The 17,636-nt window shown below is 42.3% G+C and overlaps 1 protein-coding gene across 1 annotated transcript; it reads left to right on the top strand.

Moving 5' to 3' along the window:
- Nucleotides 1–12,303: 12,303 nt before the first annotated feature.
- Pate4 (prostate and testis expressed 4) lies at nt 12,304–16,091 on the top strand. The gene is made up of 3 exons (XM_041657789.1): nt 12,304–12,384; nt 14,917–15,027; nt 15,351–16,091. Exons 1-3 carry the CDS (start codon nt 12,318–12,320, stop codon nt 15,470–15,472), a joined length of 300 nt encoding a protein of 99 aa, XP_041513723.1. The 5' UTR covers nt 12,304–12,317; the 3' UTR covers nt 15,473–16,091.
- Nucleotides 16,092–17,636: the final 1,545 nt, after the last annotated feature.

The raw sequence follows: 17,636 nt of genomic DNA, 5'->3' as shown, positions 1-17,636 counted from the left end.
TCCCATGGAAGGTTTTACCCCATATGAACGGAGATGGAGCAGGAGCAGGGTAGGGGCAGGAGGGAGGTCGAGGGAATGAATGGAAGGAATGGTGAATTAAAAAAGAAAAACTGGGGGCTGGAGAGATAGCTCAGAGGTTAAGAGCATTGCCTGCTCTTCCAAAGGTCCTGAGTTCAATTCCCAGCAACCACATGGCGGCTCACAGCCATCTGTAATGAGGTCTGGTGCCCTCTTCTGGCCTTCAGGCGTACACACAGACAGAACATTGTATACATAATAAATAAATAAATATTTTTTAAAAAAGAAGAAAAAAAAAGAAAAACTGGCTATACTTCCTGTCTTCCTGCAGGGGCTATACTCGCCGGATACTGCCTCTCTCTTCCTATCCCACCCAGCTTGCATCCAGAAACCCCTCCCCACTTCTGCCTCCCTCCCCTCTTCGGGCACATAACATCACCCAGCTCAGCCTGTTTGGGTGCTGGGACGGAGTCGTGAGGGCAACCGGGCAGGCGGTAGTTACTTTGTCTCAATAGCCTACCTGCAGCAAGCAAGGTAGGCCCTTTGTTTACGAGTTACCTGACCAGCATGGAGATCTGTTCTCAGCACCAGGAGAGCCATCACTGGGAACCTTCATCTGGCGATGGATGGAGATAGAGACAGAGACCCACATTGGAGCACCAGAATGAGCTCCCAAGGTCCCAATGAGAAGCAGAAGGAGGGAGAACATGAGCAAGGAAGTCAGGAACACGAGGGGTGCACCCACCCACTGAGACGGTTTGGCTAATCTATTGGGAGCTCACCGAGGCCAGCTGGACTGGGACTGAAAAAGCATGGGATAAAACCGGACTCTCTGAACATGGCGGACAATGAGGGCTGGTGAGAAGCCAAGGACAATGGTACTGGGTTTTGATCCTACTTCATGTTCTGGCTTTGTGGGAGCCTAGCCAGTTTGGATGCTCACCTTCCTAGACCTGGATGGAGCGGGGAGGACCTTGGACTTTCCACAGAGCAGGGAACCCCGACTGCTCTTCAGACTGGAGAGATAGGGGGAGAGGAGTGGGGGAAGGGGGAGAGGAGTGGGGGAAGGGGGAGAGGAGTGGGGGAAGGGGAGAGGAGTGGGGGAAGGGGAGAGGAGTGGGGGAAGGGGAGAGGAGTGGAGGGAGGGGGAGAGGAGTGGAGGGAGGGGAAGAGGAGTGGGAGGCTGGGAGGAGGCGAAAATTTTTTTCTATATAAAAAAAATTTAAAAAAAGAGAGAAAAAAAAGAAAATGGCTGACTGACTGAGAAAACAATTAATAAATGGGACCTCCTGAAACTGAAAAGCTTCTGTAAAGTAAAGGACATGGTCAACAAGACAAAATGACAGCCTATAGAATGGGAAAAGATCTTCACCAACCCCACATCAGACAAAGGTCTGATATCCAAAATATACAAAGAACTCAAGAAATTGGTCATCAAAAGAACAAATAATCCAATAAAAAAAAATGGAGTACAGACCTAAAAACAGAAAACTCTCAACAGAGGAATCTAAAATGGCTGAAAGACACTTAAGGAAAAGCTCAACATCCTTAGTCATCAGGGAAATGCAAATCAAAACAACTCTGAGATTCCATCTTATACCTGCAAGAACGGCCAAGATCAAAAACACTGATGACAACTTGTGCTGGAGAGGTTGTAGGGAAAGGGGAACACGTCTGCATTGCTGGTGGGAGTGCAAGCTGATACAACCCTTTGGATATCAGTGTGGAGATTTCTCAGAAAATTACGAAACAATCTTCCTCAAGACTCAGCAATACCACTTTTGGATATATACCCAAAGGATGCTTAACTGTACCACAAAGACATGTGCTCAACTATGTTCATAACAGCATTGTTTGTTACAGCTAGAACCTGAAAACAACCTAAATGACCCTCTATCAAAAAAGGAATAAGCAAAATGTGGTCCATTTACACAATAAAGTACTACACAGCAGAAAAAATAATGACATCTTGAAATTTGCAGGCAAATGGATGGAGCTAGAAAACATCATTTTGAGTGAGGTAACACAGACTCAGAAAGACAATTATCACATGTACTCACTAATAAGTGGTTTTTAAACACAAACAAACAAACAAAAAACAGCTTAGAAATCACAATCCCAGAGAACCTAGACAACAATGAGGACCCTAAGAAAGACATACATGGATTTACATGGGAAGTAGAAAAAGAAAAGATCTCATGAGTAAATTGGGAGCGTGGCTATCATGGGAGAGGGTTGAAGGGAGGGGAGAGGCAGGAAGGGGAACAAGAAAAATGTAGAGCTCAATAAAAAAATCAATTAAAAAAATGGCTTCCCGCTTTGGGACTGAAAAAAGAAAAAGAAAAAGAAAAAGAAAGAAAAACTGACCCTTACAAAGAGACTGAAATTTTTGGCTCGCCATCACTGCCACCACCCCCTTTGCAAAAAGTCCTTTCCTCTGTGTGTCTGCTGCACGCAGGTGTTTCCTCAGCCCTAATAAAAGCCTTTTCCCAACTGCTAATTCTGTCTGCTGCTGTCTAGATTTCAGAGATTTCTCCGCTGCCTCCTGGTGGGTGCCAGGAGATTTTCCTGCCCATTAGTTCTTTAACTGGCAGAGGAATTGAACCTGAGCAAGATCCCAAGACGGAATCACCACCATGTGGGCCTTCCTTCCGTTTGTGCAGATTTCCAAACAGGTTCCCAGGGGACGCACTGCCCAGCAACATCATTGTATAGAATCCATTCAATCAGCAAAAGTGACCCCAGGGCTGTGTCAGCCTTGCTCTCCAATACCAAAGCACAACCCGATAAGAGATGTGAGATCATAGAACTCTTGGCATTTGGGATTCTCGGGAGCCATCTGGAATCTCTAGCAAAATCAGGTCTCAGAGCTAGGGGAGGTCGTGTACCTCTTTAATCTCTGCCCTCCAGGAGCAGGCAGAGGCAAGCAGATCACTGTGGGCCCAGAGCCAGCCTGATCTGTATAGTGAGTTCCAGGATAGTCAGGACCGCAGAGTGAGACCTTGTCTTGAAGAAAAAGAAAAGACTCAAATGCTTCAGTGAGGAGCCACTTTTAGAGATCATGAGGAGGGGGGCAGAGTGGGGAGCCGCTCAAGGCCTATGGGTGACACCTTGGCATGGGAAAGAAAAGAACCTGGCAGTGGGGAGAGCTGTAGGAAACAGTTATCTTAAAAAAAGGCCACATGGCTTCAGTATGGTATGCATGGCAGAGTGAGCAAGAAATCAAGAGCAAGTTCTTCTAAGCAGCCTTTGAAGTCTGGGCTGAGGTTCAGAACAGGCTGAATTCTCTCAGATAGCTGAGCAAACAGATTAGCAAAACAAACAGATTAGCCTGGAAAAGAGAAGCCTGGAGCTGTACCTCCCGCAGGCCAGAGTAAGCAAAGACACACTCGGAGGGCTGTGGCCCAGAGACCTCCACACACGTGACCAGAGCCTTGCTTTCTTCCTTCATCTCAGACTTTCCTTCTCCGGGGGATGTTCTGAGAGTCTCTGAGGGTCATCCCGCTTAGAGGCAAGCTCTGAGAGTCAAGTAAACTTTCTTCTAGAATATCCATAAACTCTGGTCCAGAAAGATTAACAGAGAACCTGATCCCAGACCAAACCCAGAGTTGGGCTCTTCAGCATATTGATTCACTAGTGGACCAAGCCACTGAGCTATGGGAGGTGGCGAGCCTGGGGCAGGGGCACATAGGTTCTTATCTAATCTTCCTAGATGGAAATGCAAATATGCAACCATTTTGGAACATAATTTAGCAATTTCTTACTAAATTAAAAATTCTTTTCACTGTTATCATATGATCCAGCCATCCCGATCTTTGGCAAAGGGACTTATAATTTATGCTGTCCATACATAACTGTTAACAGCAGCCTTATTGATAATTGACTAAACTCAGAAACAGCAACGTCCTTCAGTAGAGGAGTGGGCAGTAAGCATCAGAGAATGGAATATGGTAGCGCCATCCTGTGTACTTGGGTCCTGGACTACATAACAGGGACATGGGGACTCATCTCTCTTGCTTCCTGACCTCAGATGCAATGTGACCAGCTGCCCCTGCTCCTGCTGCCATGACTTCCTGCTGTAATGAACTGAACCTTGGCACTGTGAGGCCAAATAAACTTCTTTAAGTTGCATTTTATCACAGCAACCACAAAAAAAATAATTAATTATATTTAGCCACCAGGAAACTGTAAATGAAAACTATGCTAAGTGTGCATTGGATTTTGTTTCTAATTTTCTGTGCATCATTGTTTTGTCTGAGTAAATGTCTATATACCATTCATGTCTAGTGTCCGTGGAGGCCAGAAGATGGCATTGGATCCTTTGAAACTGGAGTTACAAATAGTTGTGAACTGTAATGTGGGTGCTGGGAATTGAACCCCAGTCCTCTGGAAGAGCAGCCAGTGCTTGTAACCACTGAGTCATCTCTCCGGCTGCCCAGTTGGACTGTTTATTACTAAGAAAACAAAGCCACAAATGCTGACACAGCTGCAGAGAAAAAATAAACCTTTCTATAGAGGTTTTATGTATTCATGTTGTAGTCCGCCACTTTGCTGAAAGTATCTATCAGCTCTCAGAGTCTAAGGTGTAATCTCTAAGGTTGATTAGATATAGAATGATGTCATCAGCAAGCAGGGATACTATGACTTCACTGTTCTGTTTCTATCCCATTTATTTCCTTCTCTCATCTTATTGCTCTTAGCTAAGACTTTAAGCAGTGCATTTGTCCTTATTTATAGTGTTTCAAGAGAATAATCAGAGTTCAGTTGTTAATAGCAGTTGAACTGTTCAAGTCTGAGACCAGTATTTTTTATTCTCCATTTCACTGATGAAGAAAGTTAGTTTTGATATTGCCCAATTTATGGCTCTTTTATAATTCGTGGTTCTCCTGACCTCTCATTTGGCAGTTTGCACAAATATGGAAGCAGTATTATATTCTCAGGTAGATAGAGTTGCTATGAAGGTTATCCAAGGAACACAAGGCAAGAACTCTCGCTTAGCCAGTAAGCCTTACAATGGAGGAGGGATAAATTTGGGGAGAAGTCAACAGGCTGAGAATCAAGTAGGAGAATAGAGAGATGGAGATACTTACAGTGAGGGAGTCAAATACAGCCATCCTCCTAAGTAAACATTCTTCAAAGACTTCACAAGGACACAGACTTAACAAAGCATTGTGCTATTGAAAATTCTTATAATTTCACACTCAACTATCATATTTTTTAGAAACAATATGATATTCTCTCTCTCTCTCTCTCTCTCTCTCTCTCTCTCTCTCTGCCAACTGCCGACTGATAATTTCACACTCAACTACCGTATTTTCTTGTGGCCATTTTTAAAAACAATATGATTCTCTCTCTCTCTCTCTCTCTCTCTCTCTCTCTCTCTCTCTCTCTCTCTCGCCTGCCAATTGCTCTTGCATTTCCAGGAATTATTTGTAAACACAGAGCAGAATGTTTGTTCTCAGTATGGGCAAAGGCAAGGATCAGGTATTCTCTGATGTTCACCATGTCCCTCCCTGGGGGATGAGTTCACTGTCCCCTTGGTGATATGCCCTTAGACTAGTCATGTAATGTCACAGATCATAAGATCACATTACAGAAAGGACATTTCCAAGAACACAGTGCCCCTACCTGATTCACCCCTGCACTCCCAGGAGAGAGTGCACCCTAACTCCACAGTCACTGGGAAGCCGCTGCACAATGTGCCCTATTGTAGCTTTGCACTCTTTATTATAAAATTCTCCCTACAGTTAAACTAAGTCCCTGCCCTTAAAATTTCTCCTCACTGACAAATTTTCCAACTCAGTAAACTCTCAGTGATCATTTCACTAAGTGTGAGGCTTTCTGTTAAACCAAGACACTGGTTGAGGAACCTCTCAGAACATGATACCATCTCAATGAGGTCACAAGTGTGTCCAGCCCAGAAGGGATTTAGATGAAACAAGTTTACCAGGGAAGCCTCTCTTCAGAAAGAAGGACTTTGACTGGCTACTCAGTATTATATAGTCAATTAAAAGACTAATTCTCCTTCTCTCGGCACCTATTAATTATATGTGCTCCTTTGTCTAAGGGTGGGGTCCTATGACAGTTCCCCCTTCCATGCTAGCATGTCTTTGGGGTTTTACTGTTCACATCTTGTCTAGGCAGCAATAGTGTTGAGGTATCATGGCTATCGATTATCAGCCCTGAAATCAAATACACACAAGCAACAATAAAAAAGGACTCATCAGATTACAAATATATATATATATATATATATATATATTATATATATATAGAGAGAGAGAGAGAGAGGTAAAGCCATGAATTTGAGAGAGTGATGGGAAGGACACAGAAGGAGTTGGAAAGGGGAAGGGGTGTTATGCTTAATTTTAATTAAAATAAAATTTAACTAATAGAAAAGAAGACTTTGAAAACTAGTAAGAACATATTTGAGTGGGGAAAGACTGATCATGAAGGCACCAGAGGAACCGCAAATGTCAAAGATTAGAAGTTTTAAATAATTGGACAGACTGTTAAAGAAGCAGGTGTTTGCTGCTGCATAAATGAGGTGAATATAAGGATGTATGTATTGAAACAGAGAGAGACACCTTATTGTAGAGGTAGCGTTGGGCAAACAGAAGGTGTCATGATCATGATACTGAGAGCGTGTGGTGGACAGTGTTTTAGTCTTCTTATTCTGCCATGACAAATCATTCTCACTAAGACCAAGGCAACTTAGGGAAGAAAGAGTTTATTTGGCTTACACTGCCATGATCCACCACTGAAGAAGGTTGGGGCAAGAACTCAAGGCAGGAATCTGGAGACAGGAGCCATGAAGGAACACTGCTTTCTGACTGACTCTCTCTCTCTTATCTCTCTCTCTCTCTCTCTCTCTCTCTCTCTCTCTCTCTCTCTCTCACACACACACACACACACACACACACACACACAGGTTCAAAGTTATTGATCACCTGCATAGGAGTGGCGCTACCCACAGTGGCACCCACAGTGAGCTGGACTTTTCTGAATCAATTAACAACCAAGAAAATCCCCCCACAGACTAACCTGATAAAGATAACTATCAAATTGAGTCTTTTTCAAATGACCCAGGCTGTGTCCAGTTGAGAGTACTAAATAGGGAAATTGGTATAATAATTTCCAAAGATTTTTATACCCCAGTCTCTGTTATCAAGGAATGCTACTATAATGTCCCCAAAGGACTTTTAACATCTGATTACGTTAAGGACTGTTGGGTGAAAGGTTATCATGTTTCATGTGGTTGGGCCCCTAAATATGATCACAAATAATCTTATAAAAGAGAAGTGGAGGATGAGGTCAGAGTTGAAAGGTAGAGAACTTGCCTAGCATTGGCAAAGCCAAGTATTTGATTGCCAGAGTCTGGGAGTAGGGGTCGACTATAGAATGAGGATGGGAGATATAACGACGAAAGCAGGTTTTGAAGTTACATGCTTTGAAGATGGAGAAATGGGTCACGAGATATGGGATACTGAAGGAAATACATTTTTTTCTTTAGTGTCTCCAGAAGGAGCTAACCTGCTACTGACATCTTTATTGTTTAGCTCCATAAGATGTTATCCCTCTTGAACTTGAGTAATTCATAGCATTATAAGCTACTGTTGGAAGTTTCATAGAAAACATATGTTTATAACTCTAAGAATATAGAATTGAATTTCTTGCTCACTCTGGTGAACTTCCAGTAAGTTGACTAAAAAATAATATTTTCTCAAGGATTGATAAATACATAAAAACCCCACTAATAGGAATAAATGCATGATCTGTAAATTTATCTCAAATATAACCTTGTTGCAGATAATCATGGGTTCACTTCATCTGCAACTTGCTAGCTGCTATGTGACCTTGGGTCCATTACTGAATTTTTCTGGACTTATTATTTCATTCAAGGAAACAATAAGTATTACACATACTCCCAGAGTTGTTTTTAGGATCCAGTATATGGAAGGAGCAGAAGAAAAGGAAGAGAACCCATCTGTTATGGTCTTAGAACATGCCACACAGCTAATCCCACAGAGGACAAAGGCAACAAGGAAACAGAAAAGACCTTCATGGATATTGGTTTGAAATGAAGCCCAGACAATGGAGCTACACAAAGTCACGGTCACCTGGAAAAGGAAGGTAATGAGACCTGGAACAACTAGAATGGGGGTGGAGACAGTACACCCCACCAGAGATGGCAGCATTCATGAAGGAAGTAAATCCCCCTGAGAAGTTGGGAGGTCACAAGAACAAGCAAGAAATTTCGATTTACAAGTTTGTTCTAGAATGGAGCTGAATGGCTCAGCGCGAGGTTGGGACCATGACCTTTCATTTCCCTAGAGTACACACAGCAGGAGCATTGAGACAGGGTTGAGTGTGGTGGAGGCATGGTCCTCGTGATGTGGGAGTGTCATATATCAATCTGTTGATTTCATTGGTTAGCAATAAAGAAACTGCTTGGCCCTTATAGGTTAAAACATAGGTGGGAGGAGTAAACAGAACAGAATGCTGGGAGAAAGAAGTTGAGTCAGTGAGTCGCCTTGATTCTCCCACTCCAGGCAGACGCAGGTTAAGATCATTCCTGGTAAGCCAGCTCTTGGGCTATATAGATTATTAGAAATGGGCTAATCCAGGTACGAGAGTTAGCCGAGAAAAGGCTAGATATAATGGGCCAAGCGGTGTTTAAAAGAATACAGTTTCCGTGTAATTATTTCGGGGCATAAGCTAAGCTAGCCATGTAGGCGGCCAGGGTGCTGGGGATGCAGCCCCACCGCTGTTATTACAACAGAGTGGCACCCAGACGTGATGGGCTAAATCCATTTAAAAACCTGAGAGAGCTTAATTTTAAACAGAGAATAGTTGGTGGTGTGTTGTAGAGAGATTTCCTGATTCAGCATCGGCAGCAGAAAAAACGCTGTGTCATTTTAAAGCATGGCTTCTTGGGCCTGTGCTGCCAGTGCAAACTCTGGCTTTAAAGCATTTCAATGGATTTTATGGGACTGGATGTTTGTGTTCCTGCTTGGGATCAGAAGGAGAGTGCTCTGAGACTGTGCTGATGGCTCAGCGCTCCTGCCTGCACCTGGGCAGACTGCAGAATCAGGCTTAGGCAGGCGGAAGAGCATGGCGGAAGAGACGTGTTTTCAGACTGCGCAGTGCTCTGCATGTCAGATTTGGCTGTAACTTGGATGAAAAGAATTTCTGTGCCACACGCTCAGTCTCAGAATTAAAGTGCTGAGTGCCGTTCCTACCTGGCGGCCCCAGAGCAAGCACAAAATGGTACGTCCTCCATTTTGAAATTTTCCTGACTCAGCAGCAGGAAAAAACTGGCTGTTTTAAAATACTGGCTTTCTGGGCTGTGCCGCCGTTGCAATCTCTGTCTGGCTCCTGAGGGAGACAGAGCTTTTGAATGGAGCATTTGGAGTAAAGTGCTACGATTTGTTTGATGGCAACTAGACTGCTGTGTACCTAAAAGGGGGATATTGCGTGCTGCAGCTCAGAGGCACAAGCAGCTCCGCCATGCTAGTGGTGCAATGTGCAAGGATCAGAGGTACAAGCGGCTCCGCCATGTTGGACTGGGCGGGGCCAGCAGGCAGTACCTGTTTTTGACATAGGAATGTCACAGCTTAGATTCTTAAGCACCTAGTGATTTAAAGGCACAAATCAAAAGTGCTCCTGGATAGTAAAAAATTGCAGATTCACAATAGGACAGATTCAGACCACTAAATGAGTCACACTGTTGGATGAATGTACATAGGCTTGGGAGAGAGAAGAAAAAGAATATAGAAAATAAAGTTAATGGTTTAAAAAAAAAGGTAAAGTCTTTAAAGAGAAAGAGTACAGATAGTTAAGAGATTAAAAGAAATAAAGAAAAATAAGCCATGTAAAAATGGAAAATTCACAGAGAGTCTGGATTATGTACAAATTAAAATTTTTGACTGTGAAGGAGCTAAGTACAGAGAGACATTTCATTACATGGGCTGCCAAGCTAAACCAGAATGGATATAAGGGTATTACGATTTCAAAATTTGGGTCTAAGGATATGATGCTTTGGAGAGGGTCTTCTTTTGTTTTCACAGAGGACCAGACCCTGTGGATTGCATCTATCCCAATATGGTATGATAGACCATGACCTCCCGAAAAGTTCCTGTGAACACCCTCAAAAAATTACTTCACTCAACTGCCAACTGAGATAAACCTGGCACACAGGTTACACCCTAAATGATCTGAATAACAGCGCCCCATTCAGCAGGAAGCAGTTTGGAGAGAAAAAACTGTGCCCATGTCCCCAAAATATTGTTTATAAATGTTCTTTTACATTTAAAGGGGGAAATGATATAGGTATGAATAATTTGCATTGGTATGGATTTTAAGGTCAATTTTGTTATATGTATATGTATTTCTGATCTTGATTAAGGTATTGTGATTGTGTAGTTCATTTTTAAAATGTAATGTATAATTAGGAAACATAGGTTGCTAATGGATAATCATCGATAATAGTAAAGCTTATAGTCATGTTAGTTATATTTTATATATATATCGAGATGTATTTCAGTCAGATAGACATTCTTCATATCTTTCAAAGACTGCAGAATATGGCATTTAAAATATTTTAATAACTTAGGGTTTTTCATGACAATGAGACACTTTGCTCCTGGCAGCACCAATCTACTTCAGGAAGAAGATGGGCATTGAAGAGGATCCTTATGGAGTTTGATAGCCATTTGGGCAAGAAACTGCTCTTGCCTGGACTGATGCATAAACTGGACACAAAGAACCCGCAGAGAGAGGACTGCTGAACTTGCCTAAAGGTGAGATGGTCTTTCGGGGTTCCTGATTCATGAAAGAGTCTGCGAGACATTCTGCAGGATACAGCAGAAAGTGACTAAACTGTCTTTGGAATTTCCTGCTTGATGAAAATGTCTGCTGGATACTATGGGCCTGAAGGCTGAAGATGGATGCCCCAACAGTACAGAGGAACTTTGGGTGACTGTCCAGGCAGCGAGATGTCTCTGTCATTTCTAGAGTTTGGATTTCTTGTTTGCTTAGGTAATATTATATCCTTCTGGAGTCTTTGATGGAGTTGAAGAATGGATAGGTAGTTATAGTTTTCCATTGTTATGATAAAAGATAAAATAGACATAAATATTGTGACTGTAATTCTTGCTTGATAACTGTTTTGTTATATGTAATTTTGCTATGTTAAAGTTAAAGCCTTCCTTTTTTTTGTTTAAACAGAAAAAGGGGAAGTGATGTGGGAGTGTCATATATCAATCTGTTGATTTCATTGGTTAAGCAATAAAGAAACTGCTTGGCCCTCATAGGTTAAAACATAGGTGGGAGGAGTAAACAGAACAGAATGCTGGGAGAAAGAAGCTGAGTCAGTGAGTCGCCATGATTCTCCCACTCCAGGCAGATGCAGGTTAAGATCATTCCTGGTAAGCCAGCTCATGGGCTAAACAGATTATTAGAAATGGGCTAATCCAGGTGTGAGAGTTAGCCGAGAAAAGTTTCCGTGTAATTATTTCGGGTAAAGCTAGCCGTGCGGGCGGCCGGGTGCCTGTGACGCAGCCCCGCCGCTCCTATCTCAACAGTCCTAGCTTTAATTCCAGAACGTCCAGGACAGGAAATACACAGAAACTGGGCTCAGACCCCAAGAAGGAGCTCACTGGAAATGCCTCTGAAGAAGCACCCTCATTTCTCCCCTCACCCCTGAACTCCCAACTGTAAGATCTGCTGGGAACCTGAGATCCCAGACTTCCAGAGTGAAGAGCACTAGAACTCTCTAAGGAGGAAAGATGGAGGCCTTAGGAGACAGGAGCTAGGGAGTTGTGTGTAGACTCTCAGGCTCTAAACTCCTCCTGTCTTGTGACTCAAACAGGAGAATGCTCCAACACTGGAATAAGCTGTGCAGGAAATCTTCATGTTCCATGTTCCTTCTCTGGAAGTCCTTGAATTCAAAGTCACCATTTCCCATTTCTGAATCCTAGGATGAGCAAACATTTCCCACTTAGTATATAGAGAGGGGTTTCTGGAGGAGCAGAAAACTGCGTCTCACACACTTGTACACTCAGGAGATGAGATAAGGGAGGAGAAGAGATAAGGGAGGAGAAATGATCTGATTCGGCTGTAGCTACACAGCTAGGCACCCTGTGCTTCCCGTGTTATCGCACATCTGACTTTTTGAAAAAGGAAAGGGCATTTCTTCCTGTGCTGATGTTGGAGATTACTTCCTGGTCTCCAGCTTTATAAAGGGACCAAGTGGCCTTCCTTTACATAGTATCTCAAGCCACCATCTATCACTCAGCATGAGTCCTGCGACCAAAGTCAGCACAGTGCTCATCGTGACCCTGTCTTTTCTCTGTTTGGCAGAGGGTAAGTTTCCACCATGGGGAGTGGAGGGAGGTCTTAGGGGCGATGTTACCTAAACCACTGTTCCCCAGTCACACTTGGGCATTGCAACGCAAATCTAAAGACTGAAGTGCTGAGCATTAGGGAGATCATGTGGTGTACTAATCAAGAAGAAAACAGAAGAATCGCAGACAAACAGGAGAGCAACTTTCAGACCTCCAGTTTTTGTGCGCAGGTTTTCAGCTTATCTTCCTTTCTCCCGCAACACTGCTATGCTGCACCCTGCACGACACCCTTCTTCTTCCCCCTTCTTTGCCTCATTACTTCTTTTCCATGTATTTTGCAGGTGTTAGGTCAGTCGGAATCTTTATTTACCTTCAAAGCTCAGCACTACTCACATACGTCCTCTTTCACCTCCAAGGCTCCACTTATAACTTGTAGCTGAAAATAGTGAGCTCCACTCCTCAGGCAGATCTCTCTGCTGAGACTCCGTCTTACACTAGCGAGTGTACACTCTGCTTGAAAGGCAGCCTTGACACATAGCTGTTGCTCACGACTAAATGAAAATTAATGTCTAATTTGTATTCATCTTACTTATTAAATGTACTCAAAGTACAATGGTGTTTCTATTCTGCCACCCTTTTAATACTAAGAAATGCTAAACCATAAAATATTAGAGAAAATGTAAGATTATTGTTTTACCAGTTTGGGGAAGACCTTTCTAACTATAACTCAAAAAACTAGAGTTCTTAAAAAAAAAGACCATATAAATTTGAAAGAGAGCAAAGAGGGCCATATGGGGGGCTTGTATAGAGGAAAAGAAGAGATAAGTGATGTAAGTGTACTATAATCTCAAAAATAAAAATAATATAAAGAAAGAAATAAAAATCAAAAAATTCCTCATAATAAAAAGAAAAAGTCAATTCATGTTGTGAACAAATGGCTGATGTCCCTAATATATGATGACTTTCAATAAAAACACTTAAAATACACTAATAATCTAACAGAAAAATAAGTTAGAGACATCAAAAGTTCATCATACAGTAAATACCAATAACTATTAAATGTACAAAAATATGCTCAGACTCACTCCTTATATAGTGAAGAAGTACATATTCAAAGAACCTATCAGATTGTCAACATTCAGAAACTGAATAACACTGTATAGTGTCCTTATTGTAGTGAGGTAAGAATTGCCTAAAAATTGATAACAAGAGTATAAATAGTTTCATTGCCTTTAAAGTGAAATCTTGCAAAACTATCAAAACAATAATTTATTATCCAGCAATTCTGCTTATATGAAATTATATTACAGATATAACCACATGCAAATGAATTATATAATAACAACCTCATTATATTATAATGAATAGTGTTCAGGATCATTTACTGTGCCAAGTAATATCAAAACATAGAAATAAATATACATAAGGAATTGATTAATTAAAGCATGCTACAAAGTTATAATGGAATATTTTTCTTATATCATATATTGTTCAAAAGAAATCAAAGTGCATATTATGTATGATGTATAGCCATCTAACTGACTTATAAAAGGGAACTCACTCCAGGTCTGCTCCTGATACCAAAATCCATGAATGTTCAAATTCCTGATATAAAATTTTACACTATGTTTGCCTCTAACCTGTGAACATCTTCCCGTATGCTTTAAATCATCATTACTTAGAAGTGAACAAACCCTTGGTCATGCAAGGACAAGTAGATCTGCCATTGGAGATTACTAGCAACATTTGTAAAGGCAGTTTTAGTGGAGCATGGAGCATGGAATATATAAGACAGATGTGGCACAACTGTCTTCAAAACCAGACGTAAGTCAATGGCACTCAAGTCCTCCTCGGCTCCATAGAGAGTCTGACTCAATAATCTCAAAATGTCTAAGATGAAAGGTTCAAATAATGTACTACCTCTTCTCCATCAATATTGCTTAATCCTAAATGCTAAATCTGTCATCGCTCCTGATGTCATCTCTGTGCCCTACCTCCCTTGCCCTGTTGCTACCTGATCATAGAGATTCCTAGATCATTTTTCTGCTTGGTAAAGAGAGAGAAAGTAGAGCTGAGCTAGGTGGGATCATCAGCAATGAATGTAACCGCAGTCCGCTCTGTATGTTCCATTATTATTCCAATCTTTATTCACGCCCTCATAAGATCCTCAACACACAATTACCCAGATCTAACCTATATCTCCATGTCTCCAATAATCAACTGAAGATCAAGGCCTTCTCAGCTCAGTGGAATCTGTCTGCATCACACAATTTATCCAATTGACTACATATATATATTTGATTCTCAGTGTTTTTATTTCATCTTCGAATGTACGTAGGCACTAACCAGGTAACAGAAATAATGCCACCATTATGTTAATCCACCCCCTAGCTTAACTCACAAAGCTAAACTGAATAGTAGCTGAGGGAATAAATGGACAGTACAGTCCATGTGTAACACTGAAGCTTCTCTTTGATCTCGTAATCACTCATTCCCATAGCCTTATAGTTGATCCTAAATATCCTATTCTCTCCTTACTCAACAAATACAGGTCTGATCTGTAATGTCTGTGACAATGCAAAAGAATCAATATGTAAAAGGGGCCGAGGCAGATGCTTTGCACACCCTGGTCAGTCATGTGCTACCATATCACATTTTTTGGGTAAGTGAGGCTGATGCAGACTACAAAAAAGATGCCGTCAGAAGACTATTACTCCTTCTAGTACCTGGGATAAAGGACTAAACATTGTTGAGCCTTGCTAAGGGGTAAGGCAGTGAGTGAAATGTGGGGAGGAGGGAAAAGAGTACTTTCTAATTTATCATTGAGGGGCTTGGCATCCAGAGTCAGAGTCAGGATGGGAATGTGACCCCAAGGAGCCTAGCAAGGGGATCCAGTGTGAAAGGGTTTTCCTCTTGGCAGTGATTTTAGGAAGTTGTATTAAGATAATCTCCTCCAGCGTGTATAACCGGCTTCTTTATTTTTAGGAACAAAACATGAGTTCTCCAAGCATCTGTGCATGTCTGACTGCTCGGAAAGGGATCTCCGTCAGAATGGGAAACTGACTTACTTGATGTGCTGTGACAAAAACTTGTGTAACAGTTTCTAGGTGGAGAAGAGTCTCTTGAAGAAGATCATCTTCTGTACAAGATCCAAAAATATGAGGAATGTGTTTTCCTACACTGTTTCTATACTGGCCAGAGATCCCTGAGATAGCAACAGGAGCTGTGTCTTCATTTCATTGAAGGGCTCCTTGATTGTACCATTAGACCCTTAAATTCATGACCATTGCAAAATGATCCTGTACCTACCATGTTATTTTACTTATCCAGCTTGCAGTCTCTAGCCCTGCAATAGTCTCCCAAAGGTTTTAATTTTATTATCTGGAATCTGTGAATGCTGCTGTAGATGGCAAAAGAGGCATAGAAAATGTGGGTAAGGATTTTATTAATGGAAGGTTATTTTTTGTCAGGGTGGGTCCTAATTGCAAGTACAAATGTCCTTCTAAGATGAGGGGTGAATTGACTCTAGAAGAGGAAATTATTGTATGGTTGTGGAAGCAGTAACTGGAGTGATGTCCCTTGAAGATGGAACAAAGATTCGGAAGCTGAGAAGGACAATGAAATTAATTTTCCTCAGTGCAATGCTGCTACTTGATTTTATCCCCAGATGATTTATTTGTGACTCCAGAGTTCTACAAATTGAATAAATATGTGTTGTTTTAAGCACTTAAGTTTGTAATCATTTATTATCTCAATAATAAGAAATTAAAACAATCCAATAAGTGTCTAGGAATTAAAAGAATTGGCAATCCTGACCCACCCCCTACTCAGGGAGCAATATAAAATTCTTTGTTCCAGATTTAGGGTAACCTGCCAGAGGAAAGGTATCTTAGTTTGTGGAGTAATAAGGGCAGCGGCGGGGCTGTGTCCCCAACACCCCGGCCGCATGCCCGGCTAGCTTATGCCCCGAAATAATTACACGGACACTGTATTCTTTTAAACACTGCTTGTCCCATTCTCTTCTAGGCTAATTCTCACATATTAATTTAGCCCATTTCTAATCATTTGTGTATGGCACCCCAAGGTGCGCTTACCAGGAAGATTCTAGCCTATGTCCATCCTGGGTCGGAGCTTCATCCCGGGAGCGGGGCATGGTGTCTCTCTCAGGCGTCTGCTCCCGAGAGCAGAGCTGTTGAATCTGACCTCACTTCCTGTTCCTCCCAGCGTTCTGTTCTGTTTACTCCTCCCACCTATCTTCTAACCAATAAAATGGGCCAGGGCAGTTCCTTTATTAGCCAATGACCTTCCTCCATCAAGTTTGGGTTTCTATTGCTGTGAAGAGACACCATGACACTGGCAACTCTTATAAACAAAAAACATTGAATTGGGGTGGCTTGAATTTTCAGAGGTGTTATCCACTATCATAATGGTGCACTATGGTAGCATGGAGGCAGATGAGTGCTGAAACAGAAGCTGAACATCTTGACTCACAGGCAACAGGACATGGCCTAACTCACTGTGTGTAGCTTGAGCATAGGAAACCTCAAAGGCCACCCCCACAGTGATATACTTCCTCCAACATACCTACTCCAAGAAGGCCACACCTCCCATTAGTGCCACTCCCTCTGGGGGTCATTTTCTTTCAAACCGTGATAGGAATGCAGAGAAAGTGCTGGGAACAAATGAAAGTTAGTCCTAAAACTTCAGCCTCACCATATGATGCACATAATCTTTTAGATATGACTTTGAAGCTAACCGTACCCTACCACTGTAGTCAGGAGGCCGCTTGTTTGTCCAGGCCACCCAGAACTGAAATAATCACACAGAAACCATATTAATTAAATCACTGCTTGGCCCATTAGCTCTATGTAGGGAAAGCCCAGCCCACTAGGGGGGCGTGTTCGCCTGGGGCTAATGTTTACATATAAATCTGGCAGGCATGAGCCCTGCTGCTCTCTTTTTTGTATCTCCTGCTCATCGCTGGATCCCTGGTGTTGTAAGCTAACCCTTCATTAAAATTTCCTGTTTCATATTAAGCTAGCCTGGTTATTATGCCGTTTACAGTTTGGCGCTACAATGTCGGGCTTTTTTGCCCCACCCCTGCATGGCTGGGGGTACAAGCTCGATCTTTCCCAGCCTTTGAGAGCAAGTCAACTACCGGAGCTCAGGAAGCACGACTGGGCTCCAGCGAGCATAGCCCACTAGCTTTCACAGCGTGTTCCCGGCTCGTTTTCCCGTCCCCCACTCCCGTCCAGCTGCAGGTTCATCGGC

The sequence above is a fragment of the Microtus oregoni genome, unplaced genomic scaffold (assembly GCF_018167655.1).
Source record: "Microtus oregoni isolate MIOR12 unplaced genomic scaffold, Mior012 000008F_ref0000371, whole genome shotgun sequence".
Lineage (NCBI taxonomy): Eukaryota > Metazoa > Chordata > Mammalia > Rodentia > Cricetidae > Microtus > Microtus oregoni.
Note: the sequence above shows the minus strand (reverse complement) of the source record. Positions and strands in the feature narration are given on the sequence as shown.